The following is an 18,627-nucleotide window of genomic DNA, read 5'->3' on the forward strand; positions in this document are numbered from 1 at the left end:
AAAAAAAACAAGGAAAGGATTCACTAATTTAATGATTTAATGAATCAACACACAAATTAATACCTTAAATTAACTGCTCAGTGTGCTCATTTGCCTCAACTTAACCTCAATAACTCAAAATGTTAAACTGGGGCAACAGATTGTGAGAGTAAGATTTTCTGTTCAATGTCAGAAATTTTTGACAAACACGCATGATAGTACAGAAGAACCTACTTTAGTTTTTATCTATTTATTTATATATTCAGAAGGGAAGACAGAACAGTACGTGATGGAGTGAAGAGGTGGAACGGGATTGTGAAATGTTGCATGCCAGACTCGAACTGGCATCACCCACATCCACGGCACAGCTCAGTGTCAGACCACGAAGTCATAAAGGTAACATTCACATCACAAAAGGCAACACATGCCATTATGATGAGGAAAAATAATATAAAATACTTGGGTTGAGTTACTTATTTGATTAGCTAGGCGACCTTTGAGATATATTTAAATCCTACTTCATGATTAAGCAGACAACGCAACTCTATATTCATATATTGCTGCCAGGCAAAACTCTAAGCTGAACTCAAAGACCTCAACTAAACTGACCCTCTTATTTAGAGCTCTGAAATTAGCAAATAACATGTAATTACCAGCATGAAAAGAGATTCTATTTTGATTCTATTGTGGTGGGTCACCATTTGCTCAAAATTCGAGATGGTCCACACTGCAAGATCCAGGGGGCGTGGTTGGATCCAGATCCAACTCCTCCCACCTTACATATACCAAAACCTACCCGTCTCCCCCCCCTGATCCCTAAACCTACCAATCTCCACCCCCTAGATGTGGATCCAACCACGCCCCCTGGATCTTGTGTTCTGCAGTGAGGGGCTACTGCAAAATTCTGGAAGTTAAGTGGTGGTGAGGGCCTCAGGTGGAATAAGTTGATCCACAGGTGTGTTGTAGCTGGATAAACAGAATGTGTATTACTATTCATGAGGCAACATGCATGCTTTCTCTGCCTAGAGACCTGTCCATCTCATCTCTGCTCAACAAAACACAAACTGTGACAAAACAATTATCAGTTTTTAATTAAACAAACATCAACAGAGCGTACACCGTGAGCGATGAAGAAAGACAAAGTATGCCTGAGAGAGCTTATGCATGAATGTGCGTGTGTGTGTATATTTTGGCAACCAGATACTTGTGGATGTGAACACAGAGGAAAGAAAACAAAAACAGTGTTGTCTTTAAAGTCTCAATTGTTTTTCCTATTTGAATTAAGGAATAGTTCATCAAAAAATGAAAATTCTGTCATCATTTACTCACCCTCATGTCATTTCAAACATGTATGACTTCTTTCTGTTGTGGCACACGAAAATATTTTGAAGAATTCTCCTCAAAAACATTTCTCTTGTGTTCCACAGAATAAAGCAAGTCATATACTGTATATGTCATGTATTTTTGTGGGCGGCATAATGACTTGTTAATCTCATAATTTGTCCATTGTCATATAGTGATGTCACTATGGCAGACATTATTTCAAAGAATCAACCTGTCAGATGATATGTGAAAGCGAGCAAGCGTGAGAAAGACAGAGCCGTATAGAGACTGACAGCGATATCGGGAGTCAAGTCCTTGACTGAACTGCAAAAGTGCTGACACGCGTGCCACCCCTGAAGTGTCTATCAGTCCGCCAGGATCGCAACTGAGATAAACTAGCTTTCGGTCCCTAATGACTGAGTAAATGTGGCATCCCTGTGATAAAACATGACGTGCCACTACGCCACACAGGAGTGAGTGATTTCAGCCTCACAACTTCATTACAAAACCAAGGACACGCTCGCAGCCGGGCACATACTTCCTCACCTCAGGCCTACACAATCAAATGCCCCTGCCAGCTTGCTCTGACAGCCCTGACAGAAGAGAGGGTCACAAGTCATGCAGCCAGGCATAAAGTACAATCAACCTGCCACTGAAATGTATAGAATTAATCTTTCTCTGGCCCCTATTTCATCCGGGGGCTCACAGCCAAGTGAAACAAGCGGCAGTATCTTTACTGAGAGAGCAGAGAACAAATGCAGCCATATGAATTCTAAAGTCACATTTTGCCATGGCCAGAGTTTGAGCTTGTGAACTTACACTGACCTACTGACATAAAATGATGAATTATTAATTAAGCACCTTTTTCTTTAACTTTTAGATGCACTGGAATCAAAAAATAACCTACCTTTATACACCAAATACTGGATGGCTGCACGCAAGCATTTGAGCTGCACTGCACAGCATCCAAAATGTTGTTTCCAAAATGTCTTTCTCAGGTTCATGTTTACACTCTGATTTACTGCAGACGGTTTTCTTGTAGTTTACTTTGCAACTTTGATAAGAGGGAAGGTGAAATGTTCTGCCTCGATGAGCACTGAGCATCTTAGTAAAGCTGTTTGAAGTCAAAAACTTAAGACGACAGATAACGGTTGCCTGCACACTGCACATTTTCGAGCTTATTTGCACCTGTTTTCGTAACTCCTGGAATAAACTGGGAATAACATATTTTGGAATCACACAAAATCCTAAACTTCAAGCATTACAGAAAGTTACTGTGGTTTCCAGAATACCACATTAACTAAGGTTCAATATTAAAAATATTATAATATTATAAAACTTTGTTACTTGGTATTTGGTACCTGTCGTTAAAAAGATTATAATATTTTAACAGGAAGATTATTAAAGAAAAACGTATACTGCTTGAATATCCCATATGTAATTAGACAGTATGCAGTAGAAGGGCAATCATTTATGGTGAAACTATGGTTAAAATGTTAAAGGAACAGTTCAACCACAAAACACTGTTTTATCATTTACTCGTCCATGTTGTTCCAAACCCTTTCTTTCTTCTGTGAAACAAACTTTGAGGCTAGACTGGATGACTGGCTTAGTCACCATTTACTTTCACTGTATGGAAGAAAGACCCAGTTGAAGTGAATGGGGACTGAGTCCATAACATCTTTTTTCCACATAAGAAAGTCAACACACGTTTCAACACTGTAAACTATGACAGAATTTTCATTTTTTTGTTCAACTTATTCTTTATATTATTTATAAAGGTCATGTTTTTATGAAATATCACAGCATGACCTTTATAGCAGCTTAGAGTTACACTATTATACACTACTGACTCCTATTGGCTTAGACGAGTCTTTTTACATGCCAGAATGAACGCGGAACTAGATCTGGAAGAAAGTCGTAAACCTCCCTGTGTTTTTAACAAACGTGCTAAAGTCCACGAACATTCATTTGAGTCAAACAGCGTTATTACAAATCTTGCGTCAGCCGTAAGAGCTTGCAAAACTGGGGCTTGGAGCAAAAGCTTGTTTTTCCGGTCGCTGAGCCAAATGAGACTCCTGCGTGTACTCGGCTTACTTCATTTGTTTGCTGAAGGCTTGCTGTAAATTTGCTGGAATCATGATTGACAAGGAAGATTTTGGGTCCATCACACGGAGTCGTAGACGCGCGACCATCACGAGCGCAAAGAGCGAGACTGTGAAACTCAGAAACGGCGCGATAGCAGCAGCCAGTGATCTCAAAAGCGGACCCAAGGCGCGGGAGTCTCTCACCAAAAACTTACAACTAAACGAAGACAGCAAACAAAAATGCGATCGCTACGACAAAATGAGGTGAGATATAGTGTACGTCAGGACGTCATGGAAAACGTAGCTTGTTCTTGACAAAGATAGTTGGTCACTGCAAAGAGACAGGGACAGGATTCGCCAGTGTGCGTATGTGGCACAGTACAGGACAATTAACCCCTTTTTACCCCATCATTATCTTACTGTTACTGAAGAACTGTTCCATTTAGCAAAACAGAAAATAATATGTGCGATGATTTCAGGATTTTTAGCTACGTAATTCTACAACATTTAAAATATATATTATAGATATTAGGGATGTAAGCACATGTTGGGGGTTATTGGGAAGTGAATGGAATAAATTAAGAATAGACTTGTAAAAAATAAATATATAAACAAAGTTGACCAATGATCTGCAATATTGAGAGGAGGGGCGTGCCTTCAATGTTTACAGAGTGCAGTCATTGTCATCAGCCCACAATATTTCAGTATCTCATTTTTAAGTACTGGTGTTTAACATAAGAACTCCTGGTGAAAATCTACATTACTCATAATTCTTCAAAGAAATCTGCCCACTATTTATTGTTTATTGTTTTATTTGGATCTCCATTAGCTTCCACAAAGTGGTTGCTTTCTAGTCTTCCTGGGGTCCACAAATCAATCCAAGACTAACAGTCTTACAAATAAATAAAAAAGAACAAAAATACAATTTCACTTATCACATCACAAAACTATAGGCTACATCTCAGCAGTGGCAGCACTTAAAATATACATCTACAAAACTATTTACGTATATGTTTTGCCATAAACAAAAAAGGAGGGATCTAAATGCATATTTAGATTCTTTTAGCTTTGTTATATTTTATGAATTTTATACTAATATAAAAATGACTTCATCCATAAGATAAACATAAAAATGAAGAATTCATTTGCCAAAACAGATAACTCAGTTTTTAAAATTTTTTAAAAATCATGTTTTTTCATTGTGCATTCCAATTAATCTCAATCAAACTGCAGTTGGGTTATTTTGATTAGGTAAAAAATAACAAAATACAGCTAACTAACACAATTAAAACATGATAACATAATAAAAAACATGATTTCTGAACATTTAAAAAAACTGAGTTATCTGTTTTTGCAAATTAACACTTCAAATATTAAGAACAAAAATGTAACATTGTAAACACTTTAATCGTCATTACTGTTTTTATTTCATGTCCTCTTTTTCCCCTCCTTATAGTTGCCACAAGTTGCAGGAGTCAATGCTGAGTTCTGCAAGCAGCTTCAAAAATTACAGAGGCATCCTGAACTGGTGTGTGGTAATGCTGGTGAGTCTGAAACAGTAACTGATCCCTGCTGCACTGCAAGTTTTGACTTGCCTACTCATTATTCTAGTTAAACTGTGTCACAAATATCAGTGTGGGTTGTAAATATTCCCTCTCACTCAGAGGTGCTTCCAAGATTAGTACCAATAATTTTTACTGCCTCTTACGTAAGGCGGTTACAGAGCTTAAAGGAGGTTATATATATTATGCTGTAGTTTAAAAGAAGCCAGACGTCCATTTTCTGATCATTGGATCATTTAAATGTGTTGTTTCTGAGTGTATACTGTGTTCATATAATGTATGTGAGTCACGTGGAAAGGTTTGGCTTTCTGTCTGTAATGAAGTAGATGCATTAGTCCTTATAGAAGCTAAAATATTTTCTTTTGGACTTTGCACTCTCTTTGAACTCTCAAACTACTAATAGAAATAGTTAATTGAAAAAGAGAAAATTTGTTGAAAATATACTCACACTCAGGCCATCCCAGATGCAGATGAGTTTGTTTCTTCATCAGAACAGATTTGGAGAAATTTAGCATTATATCACTTGCTCACCAATGGATCCTCTGCAGGGAATGGGTGCCGTCAGAATGAGAGTCCAAACAACTGATAAAAACATCACAATAATCCACACGACTTCAGTCCATAAAAGAAACAAACCCATCATTTTTACTTTAAACTGTTGCTTCTGGCTAAAATATGAGTCAAAAATGTATAATAATGCTTCTTCAAGTGAGAAAGTCCATCCCCTGTTGTCCTTTCACATCAAAATCAACATATTTGTTTAGAACTGCTTTAGACTGTTTTTGCTTGTAAACTATGCTTGATCTGTGCATACTGGATGAAAAGGCAATATTATAGATAGAGGACTCATATTTTATTAAGTTACAAACTTCTTAATGTAGGAGTTGTTTCTTGCAAACATGCAGCTTTTCACATAAAAAGATGTTCATATATGGGCTGGAGTCTTGTGGATTCCCTGTAGATTATTTTAATGATTTTATCAGTTGTTTGGACTCTCATTCTGACGGCACCCATTCACTGCACAGGATCCATTGATGAGCAAGTGATATAATGTTACATTTCTCCATATCTGTTCCGATGGGAAAAAATAAACTCTACATCTACATCTTGGATGACCTGAGGGTGAATACATTTTGAGCAAATTTGAATTTTTGTATGAACTATTCCTTTAATGGACTTAATTTTAACAGAAGAAAACCCACACTAGTGACAGAATTGTATTGCAATGACAAATTTTAAGTAGCGTCGGATGGTGTGTGGCAGTCATGTGGCATGTGAAGAATCGTTGATCAGTGTGTCTGTTTATGGAGACACACTTAATGCCAAGTGACGCCTAAAAATAAACGGCCCGAAACAGCTTGTCTGTCTAAACACTAGCTGAACATGGAGGACAGCCAGCCAAGTCCTTGTCTTCAAAACTGTGAAGAATGCATTCACACTTTTCAACATACTGTTAATGTGAGCTTTGACATGACTCTATTTTGTCCTCGGCATTTTTTTTCAGCCAGACTTTTTTCTTTCATATTCCATTGGTACGGCTCTGCTTGCATTTGCATTTTCTTCCTCTTCTTCTCCATTGTGCTTTCTCATTTTATACATATGAATAAGTGTGTCTGTCTTCTGTATAGATTTATGGACATGAATTTCAATATATCTCTACAAACTGTGTACAGACAGTGAATAAGGATCTTTGGCAGATTTTATTCTGGTAATTCTGACTTGTTTAGCTAGTCTTAGTGATGTATTCTTGCATTGGTTTTCATTTGTTTTCTTCATGAATGTGTGTCTCTGCTCTTTTGCAGGTTTTGAGCAATGCACGCCTGTTCTTGGAAAACCTTCTCAGGTATGAACAAATACAATATGCATACAGTTTCTTGTGAAACAGCCAAAACACATTTTGAATGCTTAAAGTCTGGAAAAAATGAAGGATTCATCCATGCATGTTTAATTTTATTTATTTTTTTTAATTTGACCTTTTTTTAAACAAAATGTCACAACTCCGTCTCCTCTCTGATCATGTATGCTGGACTTCTCCAATCATTTAGTCCACTTAAAACCCACCCCTGTCTTACAATCGACTGCAAGCTCGCATTCAGATTTTCCTCTATCCAATCAAAAAACGATTAATTGAACCATGTCCCTAGCTTACATTTTTTTTCTTTTTTGATAATCTGTTTCACTTGAATGTATATCACAATACGGAAGAAAAGGTATGTTGCTCTCTCTGTGTTTTGAGTGTCATGCCGATGAAGATGAGTCTATAGGGTTTGTTTGATAAGTGTACAGGCCTTCCTCTCCCTGAGTGGAATGAAACACTGAACCCCATGCTGGGAAAACCATATGCTGTCATCATGTTGCACACTGCTGCTTGCAGACAGTATGTATACAGCTGCCGGCAAAAACTGCCACAAATAATCAGTGGTTTTTAGAGCAAGAGACCAGGAGAGGAATAGAAACATGTTGTGTCCGATTTGTAATAATTTATAAATATTTAGACATTTAAAGGTTTGGAAAACATATCTGCATTGTAATTCACAGCCATTCTTTGTGTCGTAGGAATGGCATTTTGGTGGACCCCATTCAAGTGGTGTCATTGTTCCTCAAGGACCCTTATAGCTGGCCTGCTGCGTGCCTGGTCATTGGTATGTATTTTAAGGGAAGATTAGCATATATTTCCCAGTTTTGCCTTTTCTTTTGTTGTCCAGACAGGGACATTATTAAAATTAGACCGGTAGACGACACTCCCACATTCAAATAATGGCTATTTGATTTGCAGATTGTCAAAATACTTCCTTTGTTAATCTACTTAAACATAGATTGTTTGTATAATTGTGCATGTTATCAAAGACAGAGAAGAGTGTAATTGCTTTTAACTCTCAATCTTTATAGTGCGACATGTGATTTTATTTTGTTTGTAGCAGGTGGTGAGATTGTTCAATGTATGACTGCTGTGAGTGTGTGTGTGTGTGTGTGTGTGCTGGGCGTCTGCCCTGTTGTAAGGCTCATCCTGAGGGTACAATTTTGACCCTTTCATTACACCCTGCAAAAATGCTTTTATTACCGCAACTGCTTTTATTTTTAGAAATATGATCATATTTGACATTATAACAATTCTTTGCTTGCAGTTTCTAATGTTTTTATACTTGTGGCGTTGTACACCGAGAGGAAACTAGCCATGGTGAGTTCAAAAACCATTCACATTTCTACATTTATTCAGTTTATCCTAATGAATAAAAATTGTCAAATTGTAAAAATACAGGGGTTTTGTCGCTTCACACAGTATAATTTGGCATTTGGAATTACATTGAGGGGTTGTGAAGAGTTCAATTTAGAGGGCAAATTTGATACATTGCGTTTTAAAAAGCCTGGCATATTTGAGAGAGCTTGCAAAGTATCAGCACATTTACTCAACTGGCTGAATTGAAACTGAATGAACTTATAAACAGTTCAGGCATCTTGCTGATGTTGTGTAAGACTTGCATAAAAAATAAATTGTAGGGCTTTTAGAGAGGAGATGCATTTTTATGTGCACCAAATGCAAATTATGTTATTTGTTTTAATGTCTTTTTATGTCACTATGTTGAGATTTCTCAAATTGTAATATTGATTCTGTTAATTTGCCCGATTATGTTATTATGTAAACATCTGTGTTTTGTGATTTTAGTGCTTCATGGTGTTCTTGATTGTGATTGATTGTGTGGATTGTTCAGACACTTGCTGTCTGTGATTGTGTTGTTTGGTTTGATTGTGTTGTTATCAGACATGTTTTATGTCTGTATTGTTGTACATGTACTTGGATTATGCTGTTAAATGTTTCCTCATTGTGTTTTCCAGGGGTCGATCAGTGAAAAGGTCGGCCTGCTGATCTACATCTTTAATTTAACAATCATCTTGTGTTTTCCGATGGTTGTTGTTTTGAAGCTGCCATCTATTACACCAGGTGAGCAATTATAACAAAAATTATTAATTTATACTAAAAATGTAAGTATATGTATTTTAAAATGACTGATATGATTGACTGTACTATTTAGTGTTTTATTATTTATTTATTTTTTATTGGTTACTGGCCAAAACAACAGTTATTTAATTCTTTAAAAATTGTATATATATTTATAATTAGACAAAGCTGTATAATAATAATAATCATTATTATTATTATTATTATTGTTATGACATTTTTAAAGAAATGTAATATTAGTGCATACCTAATGTATTCATTTACTCTCTGTCATACTTGTTTTTCTAGATAGTCATCAAGACAAAAACAGCTGTGTTTGTTGTTGCATTAATGTCGACTATAATATGCCATGTGATCATGTGATTCAGCTTTGCCGAAATGATTGGGCACAACCAAATTATGATTTACAGACTGAACTAATCCACCTTTATACCAGCATTCAGCTCTCATGGGCTCAGCTGGCATGTGAATTGTATTTTTATTCACAATAGAAGATATAGCATTAAACATGTTGTTGGATTAGAGCCACAGTCTAATGGTTATCAGTGGTGCTCAAGCAGTAGATGCAGGTTTGATTCTTACACTCATTGTGTCCTCATTAGTGATAGACTGATATATTTAGTCATTTCAAATACCAAAACCTAAATTCAGATGCATTTTAGTAGAAAATATATTCCCTCACTTCCTCTTCTCCATACCACAACTTTCACTAACTCTTCTGTCCGCTCTCATCTGTTTGCACCACAGGAGGCGAAAATGTGCCTCCATCTGTCAGCCTAGTACCGCACACAGTGCTCCTGCACCAGACAGCCAGGTCATTTCAGGGGCCGTCAGGGCCTCTGCTGGTCCTACAGCCCTTGAGATCATCTCTCTGTGGCATAGACGCACTCCAGAGCCCCTGCATGGACAATTTCCACCCAGCATATGGCTGCTATTGATAAAGCAGTGGTAGAGGGATCATATGAGTGTGAGCCAGGTCTGTGTATGCTACAGTGGTGATGGGCTATGAGTCTGGACGTGCTGGGTCACGTGATTGTGAGTTATGAACCATTGAAAGGGGCATGCTGTGATGTTGTGATGGAAGTGCATTTGCGTTGCAAACCTCTTGTGTTCCTCATAAATTCAGGTATTAAAAGGAAGAAGTTAGTTCTGTTAATGCGAAAGCATCTTCCTAATAGCGTTTTTTCTGTTATTGTGTCCTTTATGCTTTATGCAGTTGGAGGGGCATTTGCCTTGGGAGTCTACACCATCCTGTTTTTGAAACTGTACTCGTATAAGGATGTTAACAGGTGGTGCAGAGAGAGAACGCAAGCAAAGGCACGCAGCCTCTCCAGATCTCTTTCATGTGAGTAAATACATCCACCTCTCATCAAACATTACGTGCAGCAGTATGAAAGTTATGAAATACATATTGCTATGTGGTGCACTACATGGCCAAAACTGAGATGTAATTTTTGTCGCCCCCTGTTGGCTATTATAAGACTAGTTTACAATACTGTAAACACTATGCAGCAATAAGGACATTGGTACAGTAATTAGGGGGCCCCATCAATAAAAACTGTTCCGGGGCCATGTGAATTTTAGCAACTATCCTTTTACAATGAATGATTTCCAGTTTGCACTGAAAAAGGCTGATGAAAAATGTGTTACGCAAAAGAAACATTAAGATGTTAATACATAAACTAAAGTTTAAGAGGTTGTACATAAGTCAAACAGTCCCATCAGGATTTCACAGGTCGTTTTCATATTTTTGAAGCCCAAAATAACTGAACGTTCGGTACTTTTTCTCAAAAATTGTGGTTATACTTACAGCATTTTTTGTGTTGTTTTGCTGTGAAAACCTACCAATAATCATGTGTTTATGTAATAAAATGCCCAAGGCAATTAGTGACACAGTATAAAAATCTTTATAATCCTGCAGAATATTATTAGACACAGATTCCCCCTAAGGTTAACCTTTTTGCAGAAAAATTGCTGAAATAAGACAACAATGCAAGCTAGTTCACCCAAAAATGAAAGTGCTGTCAACATTTACTCACCCTCTTATTTTGTTCCAAACCTGTAGGAGTTCTGTTCTTCTGTTAAACACAAAAGAAGATATTTTGAAGAATGTTGGTAAATGAACAGATGACAATAGCCATTTACTTCCATATGGGAAAAAATACTATGGAAGTCAATGACTTCTGTAAACTGTTTGGTTACCAACATTCTTCAAAATATCTTCTTTTATGTTCCACAAAAAGAAACTCATGGGAATGTGACACGAGGTTAAGTAAATGATGACTGGGTGGACAGTCCCTTTAATTCTTGCGATTGCAAGGTTGCAAAATTCTGGAGTGGTTAATGAAATCATTTTAGTCGACAGTTCGATATGTTTTGCATTAAATGCTTGTGTGATTGTGTGGTGTGAGATGCAGAGACCTCATTCTTTAGCTGAACATCAGGTTTAAATGACTTTAGAAGCAGATTTGTTTATCTCTTGACAGTTCTTGTGTTCTTTAGGTCCATCATCTCCATCTGCATCCAGCGCTATGCAGTCGCATGTGTCTTACCCAGGAAATCTCTCTCTCAGGGGTAAGCTGTGCCTTACAGTCTAGTCACCAAATATTATTTCCAATCACGTTTTGATTTATTTTCATGATATCTAACAACAATTCCAGCAGTGTCAAATACTATGACTTCAGATGACCTGAGAACTTGTAATTAGTATTTTGACTTGTGTTTTTCAGATATGTATTATTTTGTTTTTGCTCCAACCCTGTGCTATGAGCTTAATTTTCCCCGCTCCGAATCCATCCGAATGGGATTTCTGCTCAGGAGGCTCTTTGAGATGGTAGGCTATTGGCTTAGACATATTTCCTGACAGTATTGACAGTTCTTGCTCATCATTACATTGATAACTTGTACTACCAGATTTGTTCACAGTATATTATCCCTTGTTTATTTTTATGAATATTGCATTCTTGCCTAAATCTGCAAATGGCAATAAATCATGGGAATTAGCTTATTGTTTGCAAACAACTGCCGGGAGCCATGGCAGGAATATATGAGGGTAATTTTTATTTATGAAATTGCTTCTTGTTAGAGCATTACTTCCATTTATAGCTGTTGCAAATTACACATTTAATTCACACACACATACACGCACTTCTGTAAACAGCATTGTTAACATTTGCGTTTTATATTTAGTGAGAAATCAAAATCTGTTTTGCTTGTCTGTTGCAGTTGCTCCTCACTCAGTTATTGGTTGGTTTAACACAGCAGGTGAGCATCACACTGCATTTAGTAATCACATCACACCTGCAGTTTTCATGTCTGTGAGACATATTTCATATCTAATGTTCTTTCTATTGTCTTTCAGTGGATGGTGCCAATCATTCGAAGTTCAATGAAGCCATTGCAGGTTTGTTCGTGTGCTTTATCTTCTGGGGGTTTTTTCAGTGCCTTAAAAAGAAACGCTTTATTTAATTCTGTGAAACCGGTTTCATTTTGCAGGAAATGGACTACAGTAGAATGACAGAGCGTCTGCTTAGACTAGCAGTGAGTAAATCTAATTTCACTAAATTCCTCCTCAGAATAGAAACATAAACCTGTGTTCAAAGGAAATGAAGCAAGAAACGAATGATGGAATGAATACTGATTTCTATACTACTGTAGGTGCCCAACCATCTCCTCTGGTTGATTTTCTTCTACTGGTTTTTCCATTCCTCAATGAACTTTGTGGCCGAGCTATTGAGGTTTGGAGATCGGGAATTCTACCGTGACTGGTGGTGAGTGATCTTTACAGTTATTTCTCTTTTAAAAAAAAAAATTGATAGGCTTTAAATGCAGTCCGTCTGGTTTATATGTGCCACCTCTGCCTCTTCCATTTCCATTTCATATGTGGAGTTTTTATTTTAAGTCTCAGATGGATTGTGACACTGTGTTTCTTTTAGGAACTCCGAGACTATAACGTTCTTCTGGCAAAACTGGAATATTCCTGTGCACAAGTGGTGTCTCCGGTGAGTGAACGGAGGTTTTGAAAGAGACCGCAGACAGCTGTTGGGAGGCGAGATGAAATACGACAGTAAAACTCACAGAGACTATAATGAAGAGAGACTATAATGTGATCTGTCCACAAGAAATATATGGTTATTTACTGTTCACACTGACTGTGAGTTTATGTGCTTCTCTCTCCTGTTTTCAAAGGCACTTTTACAAGCCGTTGCTGAGAAGAGGTGCTGGCAAGTTACTGAGCCAATCAGCTGTGTTTTTCGCCTCTGCTTTTTTTCACGAGGTGAGATGTGCATAAATCACACACTGTTTTAAATATTCTGTCGGGTCGTGGCAAATGAAAGTTAACAGTCTGAGCAGGGTAACAACCTGTGTGAATTATTCTCCTTTTAGAAATGTGCTATTTCTCATGAGCAATAGCAAAACACTGCGATATTTTAGAAGCTAGTGTGTTTACATACAGAATATTACTTTGGTTAATACCATTAAAATACTAATGAAACATGAACTAACGAAATGTATAAACTTTAACCATTGTATACAGCTCACATGAAGTTAATTTTTAAAAACACTATTTAAATGTAATCTTTAGCAAATCTCAAAAAAAGAAAATCTAAATTCACTTGTAGCATTAAAAACAACTGAATTTATTTTATTTGTGTTTTAATTTTATTAGACAAAACATTATCCCATTTTAATGTCAGCCTTTTTACAGTTATCGGCTATAAAATGAAAATAATTAATTATTATTTTAATACCTAACAATGTTATTTATTCATGTGATGGCAAAGCTGAATTTTCAACAGCCATTATTCCAGTTTTCAGTGTCACATGATCCTTTAGAAATCATTTTTATCAGTTTTTATGATACATTTTGCAAACAGTTGTGCTGCCTAATATTTTTTTGTACCTTGCTTTTAGGATTCTTTGATAAATAGAAATTTGATTTAATAGAAACCTTTTGTAACATTATAAATGTTGTTAATGTCACTTTTGATCGACTTAAAGGGGTCATATGATGCAATTTCAATTTTTCCTTTCTCTTTGGAGTGTTACAAGCTCTTGGTGCTTACTGAGCCTATACTTTTAAATGATAGTATACTTTCAGATGTCTCTGCATATGCATCTGGGAAATAATAAAGTATAAGTAAGAAAGTATTTTAACATTGAACTAGTACACTTCACAAGTGAACATAAATGTACTAAAAAATAAAAACTCTTTGGTCTCTTTGGGCGTTGCGGGAAGCAGCTGTGTATTCTAGAATCATTTGTAAAATTCTAGATGTTCTCCACTCCCGAGACAGTTGTCTCATTTCCCTGACTCAGAAGCAGGTGCCCGGCGTTTGGCTGGTAGCCACCGTTCTTCAGAGGAGATGAAGGTCAGAACGGAGGGATGAGGAAGAGGAAGAACAGGCTCCTATCAGGCTGCTGTTCTCTGTGATAAGCTGTGAGCTGAGCTGGGGGAAGGGAGAGAGGGGGAGGAATCAGGGAGGAAGATGTGTCCAATCCGCAGGTGCAGGCAGATAGTATTCTTAACCATCTTATTAAAAAACATTGACCTTCACAGGACGCCTCAGAACCGGACCCTGGATCACAGTAATGACTCCGAAAGCTCAGATGGAGAGTGAAGTTTCGTCTCACGAATATCTAAAACCGGAGCTGTAAAGATGCGCTAAAATTTTAAAAAGGGTTTATTTATTTAGAGCTGATGTGCTGAGGGTGTGATCTAGCCCTGATCTAGTGAGGGGTAACAGGAAGGGCAGTGTTTCTAGACCCCTGGAGTTGAGTTGAATCGAGTGTCGCTAGATTCATGTAACCTGACAGAGTTTTTTGCACCACTCCTCAGGATTTAAAACAGCAGCACTACAACAAATATGTATATTTTATACGAATTTTGAGCTACATAATATAATAATAATAATAATAATAATAATAAAAGAAATTAAGAACTTTTTATTGCATTGTCCTCTGTTTACTTTTAAATGAATTAGTGAATTCAAAGGAATCTCTCTATTGTTGTAGTTATCTTTAAATCAGTAGTACACAAAAATGAGAGCCACCGCTCTGTGGGATTTAAAACAGCAGCACCACAGCAAATATATATATATTATATGAGTTTTGATAAAGTGACAGTAAGAAATTAACTTTCTATTGCATTGTGCTTTAATTAAAAAAAAAAATGAGTGAATTCAAATGAATCACTCAGTTGGTGTAGTACACAAAAATGAATTACTTATTCATCTTCATGTCAGGTTCACCTGTTGTTGAATCTTTAAATATTTCTACTTTTGTGTAAATAATGATAGAATTTTAATTTAAAGGAACACTCCACTATTTTTGAAAATAGGCTCATTTTCCAACTTAAACAGTTAAACAGTTGAGTTTTACCGTTTTCGAATCCATTCAGCCGATCTCCGGGTCTGGCGGTAGCACTTTTAGCTGTAGCTTAGCATAGATCATTGAATCTGATTAGACCGTTAGCATCTCGCTCAAAAATGACCAAAGAGTTTCGATATTTTTCCTATTTAAAACTTGACCCTTCTGTAGTTTACATCGTATACTAAGACCGACGGAAAATGAAAAGTTGCGATTTTCTAGGCCGATATGGCTAGGAACTATACTCTCATTCCGGCGTAATAATCAAGGAACTTTGCTGCCGTACCATGGGTACTCTAGGGGAGTTGGAAAATGAGCCCATTTTCAAAAATAGTGGAGTGTTCCTTTAAAGTCAATGAGTCATTTGTTGAATCAGACTCAGTTAAACTTAAGACTCATTCTGAATAATTAACTGAATCAATCAGATGACTCACTTCTTCAGTGAATTACTGTAGCTTTGATAACTGCAGGTTTAAAATGCACAAATGTTAAAATGTAAAAAATGCACAAAACTAAGTCCTCTTAGAAACTCAAAGTTTAATATGTTTAATATGAGTAAATGTCTCTGTCTGCAGTACCTGGTCAGTGTCCCTCTCAGGATGTTCAGACTGTGGGCATTTATGGGCATGATGGCACAGGTATGAATTTTTAGATAAAAAAAAGATTTTCTTAAATTAAAAAATATATGTATATTTTTGTGAAAATGATCTAATTATCTGTCTTTTTTTCTGTCAGTACCTTGTTTACAGTTTACTTTTTTAAAAATTTGTTTCAGCTCCCACTGGCATGGTTTGTGGCCAGGTTTCTTCGTGGTAATTATGGAAACGCTGCTGTGTGGCTCTCACTCATTATTGGTCAACCTATTGCAGTACTGATGTATGTTCATGACTACTATGTTACCCACTGTCAGGATGACCCGACGATCGCCGAAGCTCTGTAATCACACTGATTATCGTAGACTCGGCTAAGCAGCTAAACTTCAAAATATTGCTGTAAGACTTCTACATATTGCAGAGGTACTGGAAGTACACTGATACAATTGAAGAGTCCCGGCAGTCAGGTTTCCATAAAGTCTTCAAATAAACTCAGCTCTAGGCTATGATTAAACCTTTAAGAACAATTACAACAGCCAGTCTATGCAATTCATGCCTAGAACTGCCAGTAGAAATGCACAAGAGTCTTTAAGCTTCTGAATGTGCTCATTTTAACTTCACTAATTGAAACTGTCTTTATTTTTCTAAGGGTGTGTTACATGCATTACTAGTAGGAACGTTCTGTCACTTTTTTTTAGCATTTTAACATCTGCATTTAGTTTAAATATAGTGAAAACTCTTTAAACTGGGCATGCTGGTCTTTTATTATTGTACAAATATATGTTGTTGGGTTTTTGTTTTTAAATGAAATTCCAGTAAATTGATACAATATGCAAGGAGAGTATGTACGGACACAAATGTGTAATTTTTTAATGAATATATTTTAAACCAATATGTGGGCAGACACTTTATTTGTTTATGTATGTTTTTTTTCCCCAAAGGGATACGAGAGAAAATGTTTGTTAAATCCAAAGTATGTTACGTCCATATTTAATACGTCTATATTTAATCGATATTTTATTTGTTACAATAATTTTGAATTGCATTTTTATGTATCTAAACTGTTGTACACTAGCGTTGAGATGCATCAAGAGTGCGCCTCCTTGTGGCGAATGTTGAGAATAAACAACCCTGCAACTGATGCAACTGTGGAGCCGTTATTTGTTTTTGTGGAGGCATTTATCAAGCGTAATTGTATTCACTAGAGAGAACCGGATGCATTGTAATCTCGCAGTGTGTTATTTTTCACAGATCAGGCCCTTCCAGGGCAATTTGTCCTCGCATGATGAGGGTGCCAGATCCTCACAATCAGTGCAAGTTTGTGATAAATGGCTTTAGAGATGAGTCTTATAATAGCCACGGGTCATATTGTATGAGCATCCTATCGTGTTTGCCGCAGTGGCACAGACGCACTTCAGTATGGAAGGCGGACGGGGCCAAAAGTCTTTAAACGGAACGCGTGAAATGTGACCGTGTCATCGTGCTATCTAATAGGCTGATAGTGCTTCGCCGTGCTGCGATCTGTTTAGTATACATTGCCATACATAGAAAAGATTGGAACAGCCGAAGAATGATTATGGCGCAGAAAATCAATGCTGTATATGTCACTGTTTATTTACTTAAACAGCTAATATCAAGTTTAAAACATCCCCACTTTGGGCTAAAATTTACTAGCCTATATAATAAGCTTAGCTAATGCAGGTAGGCTATACCCTTAAAAAGTTGGGGGTCAGTCAGTTTTTAAAAAATTAATTAATATTTGTATTCAGCCAGGACGGATTAAATCGGGAAAAAGTGACAGTAAAGACATTTATAATGTTACAAATTGATTCTTATTTCAAACAAATTGTTATTTTGACATTTCTATTCATCAAATCTGTTTTCACACAAATAGGCCTAGCAGCACAAATATTAAGCAGTTTTCAACATTGATCATATTAATAAACATTAATAAAAAATGATTTCTGAAGAATCATCCTGAAGGCTGGAATAATGCTGCTGAAAATTCAGATTTGTCATCACAGAATTGCAAATGACATATATACAGTATACCAATATAACAATGTAATAAATGTTTGTTAAAATAATATTATACGTAATGATTGCTTGTTGGAGTGTTCATGTCTATAAAGCGTTTATTCTCGTCTTTGTTAAGATGACTTGAGGAGTGTGCGGGTCATTTGCAGGGCACTGACTGCACTGTCACTTCTGCTGTAACTGCACCAGAAAAGAAACAGAGACATATGACATTGATGTATTACCCAACAGGGAGGAGATGACGTTTTTCCGCTCTGAAACAGGTACCCAGTGTTCAGCTATATGTTTTATGGTATAGGCTATTTCAGCACTAAGCAGATAATTGGCTTGTATTCAAGCCGTTCACTCCCAGTGTAATTCTGACAGACAAAACGGTGGTTAAAAATAAAGTAGGTCTATAGTTTTAAACCACCCACAATCTTTTATCTTTCTATAATCATGTAACCAGACACTGGGTCCTGACACTTATCCTTTAATAAGAGCGCATATCTGTTTTTTGGACCTATTCAGTGCCTATTATGTTTAAAGGGGCTATTATATTTAAAGGTGTGGTGTAGGCCTATGCTGTAGTCATGAAAACGAATTTCTCTTGAAACATCACTCAAGATGTCTTCAGTGTTTTCTATTTCAGTGGAAACCTTATTATCCATTTCAGTGAAAACCCTTTCCCCCCTTTTTTCAGTGAAAAATAAGATCCAATGGGTTCTTCTTTTATTTAC

At 36.7% G+C, this 18,627-nt stretch overlaps 2 protein-coding genes across 3 annotated transcripts in view; both read left to right on the forward strand.

The window, feature by feature from the left end:
* The first annotated feature begins 3,288 nt into the window (after positions 1 to 3,288).
* LOC107741726 (diacylglycerol O-acyltransferase 1-like) lies at positions 3,289 to 17,005 on the forward strand. Of its 2 annotated transcripts, XM_016554496.1 has the most exons (18): positions 3,289 to 3,653; positions 4,846 to 4,933; positions 6,754 to 6,794; positions 7,508 to 7,593; positions 8,077 to 8,129; positions 8,786 to 8,891; positions 10,126 to 10,254; positions 11,412 to 11,483; positions 11,639 to 11,742; positions 12,135 to 12,173; positions 12,271 to 12,312; positions 12,405 to 12,449; positions 12,567 to 12,679; positions 12,845 to 12,910; positions 13,098 to 13,185; positions 15,854 to 15,916; positions 16,054 to 16,090; positions 16,189 to 17,005. In XM_016554496.1, the coding sequence occupies exons 1-18, from the start codon at positions 3,442 to 3,444 to the stop codon at positions 16,191 to 16,193; spliced, it is 1,389 nt and encodes a 462-aa protein (XP_016409982.1). In that variant the 5' UTR covers positions 3,289 to 3,441; the 3' UTR covers positions 16,194 to 17,005. The 2 variants fall into 2 exon arrangements, with proteins under 2 accessions (XP_016409982.1, XP_016409981.1); XM_016554495.1 differs by having other exon boundaries at positions 3,290 to 3,653; positions 16,054 to 17,005.
* The window catches only part of LOC107741725 (solute carrier family 45 member 4-like), a 32,624-nt gene continuing 19,109 nt past the window's right edge, over positions 5,113 to 18,627 (forward strand). Inside the window, exon 1 of the mRNA XM_016554494.1 lies at positions 5,113 to 5,124. The gene's annotated coding sequence lies outside the window, so the exon portion shown is untranslated. The remainder of the gene's footprint in view (positions 5,125 to 18,627) is intronic.

This window comes from Sinocyclocheilus rhinocerous, unplaced genomic scaffold, assembly GCF_001515625.1.
Source record: "Sinocyclocheilus rhinocerous isolate Xijiao unplaced genomic scaffold, SAMN03320098_v1.1 scaffold616, whole genome shotgun sequence".
NCBI classification, from domain to species: domain Eukaryota; kingdom Metazoa; phylum Chordata; class Actinopteri; order Cypriniformes; family Cyprinidae; genus Sinocyclocheilus; species Sinocyclocheilus rhinocerous.